Source organism: Hippoglossus stenolepis, chromosome 22, assembly GCF_022539355.2.
Source record: "Hippoglossus stenolepis isolate QCI-W04-F060 chromosome 22, HSTE1.2, whole genome shotgun sequence".
Taxonomy (NCBI): Eukaryota; Metazoa; Chordata; class Actinopteri; order Pleuronectiformes; family Pleuronectidae; genus Hippoglossus; species Hippoglossus stenolepis.
Window position 1 is genome coordinate 8,751,646 of NC_061504.1, and position 15,078 is coordinate 8,766,723.

General features: G+C 41.0%; 1 protein-coding gene across 6 annotated transcripts in view; it reads right to left on the minus strand.

Moving 5' to 3' along the window:
* Positions 1 to 15,078, minus strand: part of dock4b (dedicator of cytokinesis 4b) — a 110,854-nt gene that overhangs the window by 29,690 nt on the left and 66,086 nt on the right. For all 6 annotated transcript variants that reach the window (XM_035147981.2, XM_035147977.2, XM_035147983.2 and 3 more), the window contains exons 20-32: positions 14,308 to 14,408; positions 13,410 to 13,491; positions 11,659 to 11,829; positions 8,953 to 9,145; positions 8,199 to 8,335; positions 6,428 to 6,562; positions 5,635 to 5,733; positions 4,398 to 4,492; positions 3,429 to 3,504; positions 2,808 to 2,908; positions 2,403 to 2,461; positions 1,220 to 1,368; positions 931 to 1,016 (exon numbers count right to left, since the gene is read on the minus strand). In XM_035147981.2, coding sequence (XP_035003872.1) covers positions 931 to 1,016; positions 1,220 to 1,368; positions 2,403 to 2,461; positions 2,808 to 2,908; positions 3,429 to 3,504; positions 4,398 to 4,492; positions 5,635 to 5,733; positions 6,428 to 6,562; positions 8,199 to 8,335; positions 8,953 to 9,145; positions 11,659 to 11,829; positions 13,410 to 13,491; positions 14,308 to 14,408 — 1,484 coding nt within the window. The remainder of the gene's footprint in view (positions 1 to 930; positions 1,017 to 1,219; positions 1,369 to 2,402; positions 2,462 to 2,807; positions 2,909 to 3,428; positions 3,505 to 4,397; positions 4,493 to 5,634; positions 5,734 to 6,427; positions 6,563 to 8,198; positions 8,336 to 8,952; positions 9,146 to 11,658; positions 11,830 to 13,409; positions 13,492 to 14,307; positions 14,409 to 15,078) is intronic.

The following is a 15,078-nucleotide window of genomic DNA, read 5'->3' on the forward strand; positions in this document are numbered from 1 at the left end:
AAGGACAGAGTGGACAAGGACTGACCGTGGAAGAGGTGACCGTGAAGATGAATGTGACTCAAGATGAATATTTATCACTTACCTCTTATTATTATTATTAAAACAATCACCTCCAAACCATCACTTTTAAATTACAAGCTACCCAAACATTTGAAACCTTGCACACGACGTCCGATGCGTTTTATTATTCTATTTGTTCTGAAAGTTCGCAGTTTGATACACTACCAGCACTGAGACCGCATATTAAAAACAGAAAACTCATTTCTGTGATCCGGTTGATCTCGAACAGCTCAAACATTTCTCTGGAAGAACCGCCTTGGTACATAAGTGAAAACAAAATAGAACCTTTTCCAAAAAAATCGATGCATGAAGTCGTAATTATTCTTAAACTTTCGAAAAATGTTGAACTTTTATTCTTTATTACTAACAAACATTCTTTCAAAAGAATTGGAAGGCAAATGAGATTCGTTCAATTTCGAAAAACACTTTCCTTCTCAGCAGCAGGTTCTCACAGTTTTGTTATATGCAGGTGGCGCGGGGCTTATCTGAGGAGTGATGCAGTCATCTGTGCAGGTTTAAAAGCTCATTTTCCAAAGCAGAATACTGAGACGCAGATAAAATGGCTGCTTAAGGAGGAAAACGACCTGCGAGGTGTCGCCAACGCAGGCATTTACCTGGTGGGGTCTTGTGTGGGTCGTATCACCGCGATCTGAAGACTCCATAAACCGCTATTTTGACTGTCAGTGTAATGGTTGTCCTGAGCTGGCCTCTGTCCGAGCCAATTTGTCACCACTGTTGTTATTTTACTGTCGAGCTCTGCCACTTAACCGCAAATGCTTCTCCTACAAAAAAACTAAAGCGGCTGGGGAAATTTGAAGTAAATATGCACCCACACATCAGCGACTATTCCCGTTGCTTTCTCTGACTCACATGCTGTTGAAGAGCTCCCTGTACGTCTCGTCTCCTTTGCCCTCGGACATCAGGCTGTCCAGTTTGTCGATCAGCTTGGCCTCCACCTGTGAGGAAGGGGAAAGAGTATAAATCTCAAAAGAGGCTGCCGGATCGATGGGAAAGCAGCGTCAGTCCTTCAGAGATTGAAAATCGTCAGTCGTTGGATACAAGAATTTATTGAAAGAAAGTTTCAGTCTGGATGAAAGAGGTAAAGGATTCTTTTCTTCCCCTGTCCGCTAATGGGAGATGAACTTTTCCTGCTGAGTACCTGTTTGAAATTGCCACTGCGTCTCTGCTCCCAGTCCATCATGTCGTGGAAGATGGGGATCATGACATTCCTCAGATCGGGCTGCGGCACCAGCGTCACCTCCAGGAAGGGACCAATCATCGCAGGGATGAAGTTCAACTTGTGTTCCCCTGGAGGAGAGAGGCGAGACTGAGGTCAGAGTCTGAGGGCAGCGAGTCAGAGGCAATTTTCAACCACTATAAAAACTGCTTTTTCTAATGTGGTTTCAGTGCATCAACCAAACCCCCAAAAAACTGTATTTTCATAAAGTAAATAATGACAAAGCATCTAGTTGAATTAATTTCTGTCATATTGAAATCAAATGTGACAAAAACTAAAATTAAGTGGCTTCATGATGCATTTCTTATTGTACAAAAACACTATTTAATCCACATAAACAAACCTGTGATTCTTATAAAAACCTACAAATTGTATAAATTCATCACTGAAGCAGAACAGAACAAAAGCCCCCACACAAAGCACAGTGAGGCATCCAGCTTGTTGCCATAGCGACAAATCATTTTTAGCATAAAGTTAAAAAAAGCACGAGAGTCTAAAGAAATACCAGAGTTAATTTTCCTTTTACTTTCTAATGTTGGTGCATCACACTGACTTCAGACTGTTAGAGACACAGGACATGCTGCTGGAATAAGACAGACAGTTTTCTGTTCCCCACTTTATGGTATTTCCTTTCTTTTCAGAATAAGAGTGACTATAACATAGTATAATAATAATAATATACAATTATATATGTATAATAATATATATATATATATAATATATAATAATATTTCACGGATTAAACTAGAGTCATACGAGTCCTTTAGGCCGTTCCAAATTCAAGGCTTCCGTCTAAAGGAGGCTGTGCTTTTGCCATCAGGACCCCCCCCCGGTACGATCTGCCTGAGGAGATGAGGCTTGCAGATTCCGTGACTAACACTTCCTAAAACCTATTTTTACAGACTTGCCTTTATGTGATGTCATCTTTTTTATGTTCCATGACATCTTTTTATTTCTGTTAAATTGCTCTTTTCTTTTTATTGTTCCTATTCTTGTATTTGCAGTTACGGTTTTAACGGGATGCTGTCCTCAAATGACAATAAAAACAACAATATAGTCCATGTTAAGCACGCGTGTTGGGCCCATCTATGTTTTATCATCTTACCTAAATTCTGCCACATGCTGAAGATCTCACAGCCCATCATCACCCTCATGTCTCCGTACCTGCATGAGAAAATGTCACGGTTAGAAATGTGTGCTCGCTGCAGGCAAGAACATCATGTTAAGTACTTGTTATTATGTGTGTGTGTGTATATATAGGTGTGTGTGTGTGTGTGTGTGTGTGTGTGTGTGTGTGTGTTTGTGTTTGTGTGTGTGGGGACTGGCAGAGAGCGGGACAGTATTGCTTGTTGAGTCAGCGCAGGGCTCATTATACAAGCCTACTTAACACACCAGCAAATAATATTGTGTGTGTGTGTGCGTGTGTGCGTGTGTGTGTGTTTGTGTGTTTGTGTGTGTGTGTGTGTGTGTGTGTGTGTAGTACATGCATACATTTGCAAACAACACTTACTTTTCTAGTATCTTCTTCCTCTTGGAGGGAGAGAAGGACTCCAGTTGAAGACAGGGTTGGTTGATGAATATTACAGACAGATAGAAATACGAGTCCCACACCTGAAAGTGGCAACAAAAACTAATCAGTCAACTTGTCAATCAACTTCAATAACAACCTCAGACAAATTAAATGTTCACGAATTCAGGTATAAAAAAATAAATAGATAATTTAATATTTTTGTCTGTATTGAAATTACAAAAGGACATGTGTATCTATAGCATTTGAGAGGGAAGAAAATCATTTAATCTCTTGGATTTTGTTGCTGTTTCTTCTTCTCTTTCCTTCCTATGTCACTTCTGTCTCTGTCTATTTTAGTTTTCTGGCTTCCAGTTTGTTTTATCGTCTGCCCTCAGTTCTTGACTCATGGATTTTATCTCCGTTTTATGTCTGCATCTCCGTGCAGGCTTTTGTTTTGGAAAAGAGTGACGTGCAAAAATAAATGAAAATGTGCATCTGCCTGTGTGTGTGTGTGAGTGTGCGCAGTTGCAGTGATGTTTGATGCTCGCAAAGTTTTGAAGCACGGCGGCGGCGCTCAGATCTCCACACGTCTACAGACACACGGCACATCTCTCCACCTACCTTGTAGTCGAACTTGTCATTGAGGAAGTTTTTCCTCAGAGCGTCGGAGAGGTACAGGACCGTTGTGATGATGACACTGAAAGGAGAAGCGAGCAGGAGGTGAGGAGGGTCACCTTGGAGGGAAATGCATCACCATGAACAGTCTACATGTTTATCAAGGAGCACTTTTAAAGAGTAATGGCGCCACCGACTGTCCATTAGGATGAAGGTCAAATAGAAAAACCCATAGAAAAACCCACAAAGATAAAAAGAGCAAAGTGTCTCTTTCTTTTGCTTTGAGCTCATGACGTTCACTTTCATTTGTATGCATTTAACGAAAAGTTTGTTTGACTAAGGACACATAAGTGTTAAAATGTTAGTATCCACAGACTCTGGTCTATTTCTACTTGAGCATTTTCATTGACCTTTAGGTGTTTCACAGTGTCCTCCATTGAGGGGCAGCACATTAGCCTTGGATTAACTCTCCTTTTATCGAGAGCACTACATCAAAATCCCTCTACGCTTCTGGTTAAATATTTTACTTATGTTTGTGCATTCACCTTGCAGCAGTCTAGAAATCTCGACTTAGTGGGTTCCACATAGAAATGTGGAACCCACTAAGCATAAAGGAAAAACCAGCCTCTACACACACTTCCTGCAGATTAAAGCTCTATGTCTTGGTAAATTCTTAAAAGCTGCTTTCCAGTGGGGCTGTATGTGAGTCCGCAAATGTCCAAGTCAGTTAGTTAGGACATTTTCCTATTGCTGTGAGTGTGTCTTACTGAGATAATCTCCTGCTGCATTCTTCAAAAGTAAAATGGCAAACTGCGAAAATGTCAGGATTATTAGGTAAATGTCTTAAAACAGCTCATGACTCTGATTTCCTCATGGCCTAGTGGTCTAGAATGCAAATCATGTAATTCCTTTTTTTTTTTAATTTGTTTGCTGTTTTGTATCTTCTCTCCTCTGTATGTGTGTGTGTGGTCTTACTTGTTGGTGACCAACCGCATGACGGTCCAGTCTTTGGAAAACATTTCTGGTCGGATTAGGATCCTGAAGACTGTGAAGATCTGAAGGAGGAAGTCCTGGAACCACAACAGCAGACGTAGTGTTAATGGAAACTTTATCATCGTCTCTCTCCATGGTGCTGAAATAGATGCTGCACTGTTCACTCTTCGGTTTAATAAAAAAAACTGAAAAGGGCACTTATTTAATTTAAGACTATCGTTTTACATCCCTCCTCGCAGGTGTTGTGGTGCATACCTGGACTTACATACAGAATTACATTATAAAATATGATATGTATAAAATATTTAATAATTATTACTGCAAAAGTCACATTAAATGAGATTCAACTCAGTGAGAATCGGGCGTAAAGCACTGCAGACTTGTGTCTAAGACTTAGTATGCAGTCTGTGACGAGCAGAGACAAAAAGAAAAACTTAAAATTGAGAAATAGGAATAGAGACAAACAGAGATGTTGCACTATATCACTTTAACAAGTCCTTCTCTTTTCTTTTGTCTTATAAATCAAGTCTCTCAGTTGCCCTTGAAACTCAGGAGGATTTTCCTGTGACTCTAATTATGTTTCTGTTCCTCCTCAGAACTCCTCTGTCAGTCTCTACCAAGTACGACCTTGGGGTGTTGGCAGTTCTTTATACAGATCCTGGAGCTTCCTCTGTGGTGATCCACACTCTCTATCCACAGGTGAGTTTGGCGACCAGGCTCCAACTTCATCGCTTCCACAGAAATTATTACATTGATATAATGCAGCCTGTAGTTGTATCTATGACTAGAATGTGGCTCTGGCTGCAATTTTTTCTGTCTGAGCCCAAGAGAAAACTGATCGAACTGAACCAGACCCTGGTTTTCCCTGATTATAGGCATGTGTAGTGTAAAAAAATCAAACAGAAAGCCTGTCCAATGTCACCAGAACCTCATCCAAGCCCCAATATAATTCCCAATGTTTTGTTTGAACCCGACCCAAGCTCATCAGGACACATCTGGACTCAGACTGTGTTTAATGAATGAGACAGCGGTCACTAACTGTATTCATCTATCATTGTTTATTCTATGACTTCAGATTCACACAGGTACTGAGTGAAACAAGAAGTTGCCGCAGACAGACAGACAGACAGACAGACAGATATATATATATATATATAGAGAGAGAGAGAGAGAGAGAGAGAGAGAGAGAGAGAGAGAGAGGTGGGGGTGGGGGTCTTACCCTCAGGTCATCTTTGCTGCTGAACGCCTGCAGCAGCTGCTGATAGTGTCTGTCACTCATCTGTCGCAGCAGAGCCAACAAACAAGCCACAAACTCTCCCTGGTAGGAAAACACACACATTTTTATTTTTTACCCTCATTATGATACAGTTACAATCAGCTTCAGGTGCCATATTTTAACAGACCTTTACACATGGATTATTGTTCACAACAATCACATAGTCAAATAGTAATGAAATGTAAGTTGGTTATGATATGAGGTTACAGCATCTACTGCAGTGGGACACATCTGCCTTTGTTCACTACATGTAGACAAGAAATTAGAATAAGTTTAGGAGAGACATGTGTTGCTGTTCCTGTGTATCCATTAATACAGGTAATAGAAAATAAAGCTTTTGTTTTTATTGAACCGATTGTATTTATTGTATTAACCTTTATTAGCCTCTACTGGCAACACATCAGAATTGTAGTAACATTAGTAGAACTGTATTACAACCCTCCACCCCTGCTCGGGTCTCCATCATCACACAGTGATAATGATGATGGTGATCTCATCATTATCCACTTCACCGTGCTTCACTTCAGTGCTGTATTACAAATTTTAATTATTGCTATTACTGTTAATAATGTTAGTGGAATCATAGTCGCCATAGCAGCAGCTCAATTTAAAAATCTATAATTACTTTTGCACATTTTGGGAAGTCCCAAAACAATTTACAGGGGGTATTACACACACACACACACACACCCACACAACACACACACACACACACACACATGGTGCACACACATACCGTGACATCCTGGAACTGAAGTCTCATGGCGGGCCCAGCAGACGGCGGCCGGTTGCTAATTTCCAGGATGGTCCTGAGGAGAACTCCCAGCAGGCTTTCCACAATCAGCTCCACCTCCTCAGACACCACAGGCTCCTACACAGTGAGGAAAACACACACAAGCTAATGAGAGTATTCACAAAAACACAAAGGAAGAAACATGAAACCAATTTCTTTCTGAAAATACATGAATGTTCCCTGAAAGCCGTCTCTGCTAATTTGCATTCACAACCGTGATCGGCAGCCGATGTCATTCTGCCTCTGAGCCAAACACCGCACCTCTTCGTCCAGTTATCGCACTTTCATTGCCATTTTAATGAAAAGAAGTTTCAAGGCCGAGAGCAACATTTTTATACTGTAAGTTCACATCGAAGAAGAAGAAGAAGAAGAAGAAGAAGAAGAAGAAGAAGAAGAAGAAGAAGAAGAAATAACTAAAAGAAGGTGGAATACCAAGAAGAAAGAGACGGTGAGAGATTTAAACCATTTGAAAGAGAGCAGAGGATAAAATGGTGTGTGTTTGTGTGTGTGTGTGAGTTTGTGTGTGAGCGTCTCCCTCTAGTCTCTACTGCTACAGGCAGGTCTTGGACAGAGCGATAATGAGAAGGAGCTTGAGACTGGCACGTTGGCTGCCACCGCTGTCACTTCCCTTTAGATGCGGTGCCACTCTCTGTGTGTGTGCGTGTGCGTGTGCGTGTGTCCCACTGGACGCCTTTACCAATAGCTGCCCCTCTGGCAGTGCACAGTACAAGTCAGGCCAACCCAGGCTGCACGCACACAAACACACACACACACACATAAATCACAGAAACATACAGTACACACACACAGCTCAAAGTGACTGCCACTTGAACAATACCCGTTGCTAAATTGATGGGTCTCATTACCGCACTGCGAGGCCGCCAAAGTCCCTGTTACCGAGACTAATTGACCGTATACACACAACAAAACAATCTGTTGTCGCAAAGTATTGGCGAGGAAATTGCCATAAGACTAATCCCTCGAGCCTCGACTTCCTTTAAAGCTATTTTCCAGTTGTTATGTAGGCAAATCGTACATGTTTCCCTCTAGAATAGCAGAGAAGTCGTAGCTGCAGCTCAGGACAGTGTCACATGGTTGTGTCATCTATAATAAAATCCAGAAGGCACTTATCTATAGGAGGGAGATCCGAGACAAAAGTACATCTTGTGTTGGATTTGAACTTATTTGTTGAAGCTGAATTTCTACAATATTTTGGAAAATACACTTGATTGAGTCAAATCACAAGATTGTCAAATTACTCTTTAGAGCTGGTATACCTTTAAAGCTTGGCTGGTAAAACGGAAGCCAATTATAGTTGTAATAATAATGAATAATAATACTTTATATAAAGCACTTTTCAGTTATAAAGTGCTTCACAATAAGTAAGACAACAAATTAATTTCAAATTTCATAAGAGATTTTCACTGGTTTTCACTTGTTATTGTAAATTTCTGTTCGGAAGAAATAAAATCTTTAATTTCTTCCAGTAGCATCTATACTGATGCTTAGACCTCTGCAAAAATATTACAGTGTTACCTTTATATAGATATCAACATTATTCCTATAGACCATGTGGTTGCAGAGATATACACTATTCATTTTAGGCATGACATTTCCGAGCAGGGGTCTGGGAAAAGGGCCTCGTCAGCGGGAGGTTAAAAGACGACACTGATGACTCGGTCGGCCTAATTTCCTCGGGCAGGTAAACACTCACCGCGGTGCCGTTCTCCTCCTTCTTGATGAGCGACAGCATGCTGGTGAGGATGCGGGCGCACATGACCAGGTCACGCTGCTCCTGCATGTGAGCCTGCAGGACACGGAGCACCACCGGCAGCAGGATGCACCGCGATTCTGCAACACACACACACGCAAACACAGCAAGACATCAAACACAGACAACATTTGCATTCGTTTTCTGCGCGTGGCTTGAGTTCATGTTTTGCTTTCATTTCATTTCTGTAACATCATTAAATGTATATGTGAGGTAATTCTCTATGTGACATTAATGTGTTTTGCATGAGGGATGTTTATCGTGTTACATTTAGCCTTCGGGAGCAGACTGGAAATAAAACACTGCCACAGTAATTTGTTTCAGTGCACCGTCTTTATTAAGAGCAGCTTAATGACATGAGTAAGTTGCACTGTAGGGCAACAATTAGTCAAGGTGTGTTCTTGAATTAGTGCACGACTGTGTCCTGTAACAGTGTAATATGGACTAAAAGCCTGTGTGTACAAACTGCAAGAGAAAACATAATGCCACTGATCAGTTTGTCTGATTTGTTGTGGATGAGGCCATTTATTCTGTTTATCTGTTTGTTTCCCTCTGTGCTGTTTATTTTTCCTTTGTGTTCATAATCTCTACGCAAACATCTGTTGTATTAGTGTTATTTGCTCACATCAGTGTGTTTACCAGGCTTGATCGTGTGGGTGTTTCAGAGTGTAAATAAACCGTGCGACTGTTTGGTTACCTGGGTTAATGTAAAGCTGGCTCTCCACGGTTTTGGTGATGCACTGCAGTTTGACGGCCTCCAGGGGGCAGTCAGCGTGGACGGTGGTGGGCAGGCTGCCCAGCATCTCCCTGACGAACCCGGCCACCTCCCGCACGGTGAAGATCTTCAGCAGCTCGCTGTAGACGGCTGGGAAGGTCCGCAGGAACACGGCCTGGACAGAAACAGGCAGTGTTGGACATGCAGACACAAAATTGAAAAAGCCGCCACTGACAAAATATCATATATTTCTCAAAGACAAAGAATTTGTTGAGGCAAAATCCCTCAAGCAGAGCATTTCAATATATGAATATAGTGCTTAGTCAGTACATTTCAACACATTTTCCACATCACATACTATTATACTAGATATTATAAGGGAATCACATTGTCATGCTGATGCGAAGCTCCTGGGCAAAGCTTAGAAATAACAAGTTCTGTTAAATGATAGAAGTGATTATTACACACGATTCTGTTCATTTGATTAGCAATATGCAAACAGAATTTATTCTCAGAGAGCTGCTTCGTTGGGAGAACATTTCTTCATGTGTGGGAACCTGTTTTAAATCACTGGCCTGGACTGGTTTTGGTAGTCAGGGATTATGTGGATTAATGTGAAGAAGTGCTCCAGTGGGACGGTGACTGTCTCAGTCAGTTCCTTCTGTCACAATCTTTTTTTACAATGACATTTTCTTTCACTGTCACGTTTGACAAAAGTTTAATTAAAACAGTTCAAACAAGGACTTTTACAGTACAGCTACTTTTTAAAAGGTGTCCTCATTGGAACCTGCTAATTTGGAAAGTTTCAGATAGACAGTGGCTCTAGAGAGAATTTATATTTTTCTTTTGCATTAATCTCAATAGATTAAATCAATTGTAGTGAGGTGATTTTACACACCTACGCATTCAACACACCAGTTGATGCCCCCAAAATGTTTAATGGTAAAGGTGATGTTTTGGGCACACGTCATTACCTACCTGGGAGGACCAGGTAAAGTTTAAAAAATTCCGAGAGCATCAATTGGTTTGTGGAAACTTTTCATCTTCTGGTTTTTGTTACTATTGTCCAGCATCGAGTGTTTATCGAGTTTGGACATTTGTGTTTTTGTGTATTTTCCTGATGAAAAACATGGTCACAGGTCAACACAGATTGTCCCTGTGAGCATTTAACAGAGGATTCAAATTCCATCTGTGCACAAATCCCCTATTGACACGGAATTCACATGTTACACAATATTCATTCATCACCACTCTGATGGGACGACATCACTCTGTTCAGTGTTTAACACATCAGATGTTGAGTCGACCTGTGATGTAAAGTCCGACATTAAAGGTTCCAGATTATGTGTACCTGGCTCCGCGGCCTGTGTGCCCCCACGTGCCACAGATTAACTGGGATTAGCATTAGCCTGACCTGTATCCTCAGGCTGCAATTGTTGTGTTGAGAATACGGATTAGTCCAAATCAGAAGTAAGTGGAGGGATGACGCAGCGCTTTTCAGATTACACAGAGGGAGCAAGACTAGAATCTAATGTTACAATCATGATCTCACTCTCACATACGGCGGCGGAGGCGTTACACGCAAGAGCCGTACAGGAAATCACGAACCCAAAAGCAACAACACAACTGCAAAAGCCACTTAACGGAAACACAACTTCAACCAAAGTGAGCCATCGTTTGTGAAAACTCCAAAAAATCTGTCCCTGCTTGTGTTAGGCACCTGTACCGGTAAAAACATCACATTTTAAACTGCGACTGACTTGTTTGAGTTTCCACAAACGCCAGCTCACTCAGTTACTCTGCTGGTTTCATTGTGAACATCCGCTGTCCCTCACTTCTGTCGTGGTTTCGTATCCTTTGTGTTTTGGCTTTTACCTTCGTTTATCATTTAATGGCTTCAAAAAGAGGCCAACTCATTACAAAGGGATTTCTATTTTTACAAAGAAGAACTCTGGTTTTGATTACGTTGCTCTTTCTGTCTCTTGAGCGCATCGGTATAATTGTTCAAATGAGCTGTGAAAAGAAAACCTGGTGGAGGAATGAACCTGATGAGAATTATTTTTCCTTAATCCTTGAACAACACATATGCTCAGGGCTGACACGGGGGAGATAAACACCAAGAAATTAAAAGAAAAGAAACTGCTATCACGCTTTGGAGAATTAACACACGCACAGAGGTCTGACTTGAATAGGGAGAATACAGGAAAGGCGATAAGGAGAAGGAGGAGCAGGCAAATGGGAGACAATGATGAGATAAAACACAAACAGAGTCACAGAGGAACACACAGGTAGCGCAGAGGCCGGGCATTTCTCGGAGGATAATGCTTTAAAAAAAACAAAAAGGACAACGCCACACACAAACAGCTGCTGTGTAATTACAATTATCTTTGGCGTCTTTAACTTGTTTGTTTAGCTCTGGTTTGAAATGAGCGAAGGCGGCCGCCCTGCTGTGCAAACCTCCCACCGGAAAAAGGAAAAGCTGCCGCGGAAAATTCCTGTTCCGACTCCAGCCCCTCCGGCGGCGTGAAATTAAATTACAGCCAATTTCTCACCTATCACAGCTGCATTAAACAGCAGTCCTCGAGACAGACAGCATCATGTGGTGCACATGTGCCAACAGGCGGAGATTTACATATTCACAGACGCACACAATGATCATAAAAATGCGAAGCGGCACATGTACAGTACCTGTGTTTGTGCGACGGGGCTGGTGCCTTTGTTTTCCTGCGACAGGAAGAAGCGGATGGACATGAAGAGCTCGTGGATGCAGACCCTGAACTCGTCCTCGCTCTGGCCTCCCGTCGCCAACGAGAAGAGCCGGCGAGATTGGATGATGTACTTGAAGATGTACTCGCTGGCCTGGAGGACAGAGGGAACAATCGTTTATCATTTGTGCCGGGTAATAAAAAAAAGAAAGCCAGACTCCCCTTCAAGCGAGAGAACAATGTCATACTGAACTTTCACCTGATGTGTATTTAATCCACAGATGAAGTTTTATGACTCAATATCATTTTAATTTAACTGAGAGCACTTGTGTTGAAATTACAAGGGCATTTGCCAACTGTGATAGTAAAATCATTGTTTAAAGTGATTTAGGATTTCATAAATATGTGGCAAATGTTTGCTTGCCCTCTTTATATGAGTGTAAACAGGAGTTATTTTAGTTTTTGAGAAGCAATCAGAGGAATTAAAAATCTTAAAGCAACACTCTGCAACTTTTTAACCTTGAAGTAGCAGCTTCAAAATGAGTTGATGGTTCACTGACGTGTGTGTAACTGTTTAATAGTCATAGCTTCAATCGTAAGAATCAGGCCCAGGCCCGGCAGTTGTTTTAGTTACATGAGTGGTTTGTTGTTTTTCTCTACATGAAGCAGGGGGCGCTGTTGCTCAATAAATCAACACAGTGTTGCTTTAAGGCCTGAACTTGGATTTATGACAGTTAATTTACATGATTTTCATTAATTTTCTAGAAATATAACTGGACAGGTAATTGAAAAAAGGATTGTGAGAGACAAAGTTTAGGTAAAATAACCACATTTCAACAATGATTTAGATAATGCTCTAAAGCAGAGGTTCTAAACTTTTCAGCCCCTGACCCCAAATGAACGCTGCCTTGTGACCCGCACTGTCTCCAGAGATGGTTGAGGCAGACAGAGGATATTGATCTGAGTAAGTCCACAGAAAAATTACCTACATGCACATGATTCCTGTTATGCTGTAAACGGACCTGTTAAAAACTGAGGGTTTCAAAGAAAGCCTGAAAGCAGAATATATTCTATTGATAGTTGTATTTTAAATTTAACTTATTTTCTTAATCATTTAATGATCATTGCTAAATGTGCTTCTTCTAATTGTTTGTTTTCTGAGAACCATCTCGTGCCCGCCCATCGTTGTCCATAGTTTGGGAAACACTGCTCTCAAAAGCCTGATAACAGATGTTTTATTGATCGTGTACACGAGGAAACACATCTGCTCTCTTATTTAGTATTTCCTGCATGACAACAGTTACTTGCATCAAACATTTGCTCCTGGTGCAGGATATATTCAGTGAATGATAAATGTGGAAACTGCACTACAGGAGCTCCACTGTGCTTCTCCGATGGTGCATCTGCATGAGCCATTAGAATAATGTGATGTGCATTCCAAGCACCAGAGGCACTGCATTTTTGTTTTCTGCTGATTAAAATTGCAAGCGGCGTAACAGACAGAGGAAGGGAATAATGAATGGCGTCGTGACATATTCACTGCTGGTGTGGAGATAAATTAGCCTTGGGGGAGCTGACAGAAGTGTCAAGTTTGTTTGTTTGTGTTTCTGGATGCATCTGTGTTGACTGTGTAATGTGTGCGCCGCTTGACTCTGCGTCTACGGAGACGGCTGCATGTCGGAGTGTACGACTCGGAAATATCTCAGTCTGCTTTTGTGATTCCAAGCGTCTCACCTTGAGGACCTGCTGTATGTGATCCTGATGCTCTGCGTCAACAATGCGGTCCACGTACCACTTCAGCACTTTGATCAGGTCCCTGGAGAACACACACACACACACACACACACACATGCACACCATCAGCATTCCCCTCCAGCAACATCACACAAAGTCTCCCACTGGATTTGGAAAAAATATAGATCAGGCAACGCTACAGTTTATAAATGAAACACTTCACATCTGTTTACATCAATTTCTGAAAAAAATTCTACCACTCATTTACTCATAAATGTTTCATGAAGCTTTTAATATATAAAAAGCTGATTCAAAGGTTGTAGTGAGGAATACTGATCTTAGGATGACCAACAAATCCAATACAAAATTTAAATATGTACATTTTGGAAAGAATATTAGATATCAGATACTCAGGACACCTTGTTTCAATCCAACAGGAAACTGGTGACAGATCAGGACTAATTGACAGCTTGCTTCTCTATTAATAACTTAAGATAGTTCCAATTAATGTGTGACACTTCTAATGAAACAAAATCACAGGTAGAAGAGTTTAAAGCAGATGGATGTGGCAGCAGCAGCAGCCTGTGAACAGTGTGAAGTGAAAAAAACATGAAGACAGCCGCAGCACAGTGTCTTAGCCTGTGACAGATGGGAGGAGAAGAGTCATGATTTAATAATTCACTTTTCATCAGCCAGGGGGCACCATAACCATTTTATTCACACTTCAAATCAAAGCTCGGAGCTGAGTGGAGCAGCCTCTCAGCTCTGATGTCGGTTGACCTCTACGACTGCCTGTGATGTGACACTTCATTATAATACAGTACTGCAGGCTCGAGCTGTCGTCTTAAAACAGCCACATTCACAGACATGAAGGCAGAAATATCATCGTCACACGTACCTGTAGGACAAAGCTCCAGCAAAGTGGCTCTCGATGTAGGTGTCCATGACGGGTTTGAAGTGCTGGAATTTGCTGTCCTGGAGAAGGTTGATGATATGGACCTGGACGTAATGTATTCAGAGAATTGATTATTAAACAGGATTCTTTTACCAGGAACATGCTTTTCTTTTAACCCTTTAAAATACTGTTTTTTAGGGAGGAGTATTTGGGAAAGCCGTAGGAAAATAAAATGACCTTTCATTTTGACGACACAGAATACAGTTTAAATTTCAAGATTAGAGTCATTTTAAGAATAAATCAGATTTTAAAAAGCAATCTGTCGAGTTCATATCACCACAAAGAGCAAGCAGTCTCCTTAAATTCAGTCATGTCGCACCACATTACACAGACACGTGTTCATTTCTGGCTTTTTTTCCGTCAAGATCCATGAATTATCCACTGATATATTGGTAAAAACGTCACAAGATATTGATGTTTACACAGGGAAATATTCAAAGTAAAAACTGAAAACATATTTTTGTGACTACACCCTCATCAGATGCACATCTCATATATCAATTTACACATATTTACCAAACACATTTGGTTCAGTGAGGACTTCGGGGGAGATTAAACGGCTGAAGACAACTAATTAAATAAATTATAGTGATATCTCTCAGAGAGTCGATTTACGAATTTTCAAATTGAAATTGACGGGGCTGAAAAAAAGATAAGATTATAAATTTGAATATACAAAACAAATCAAAACGAAATAAAATCCTATAACCCCCC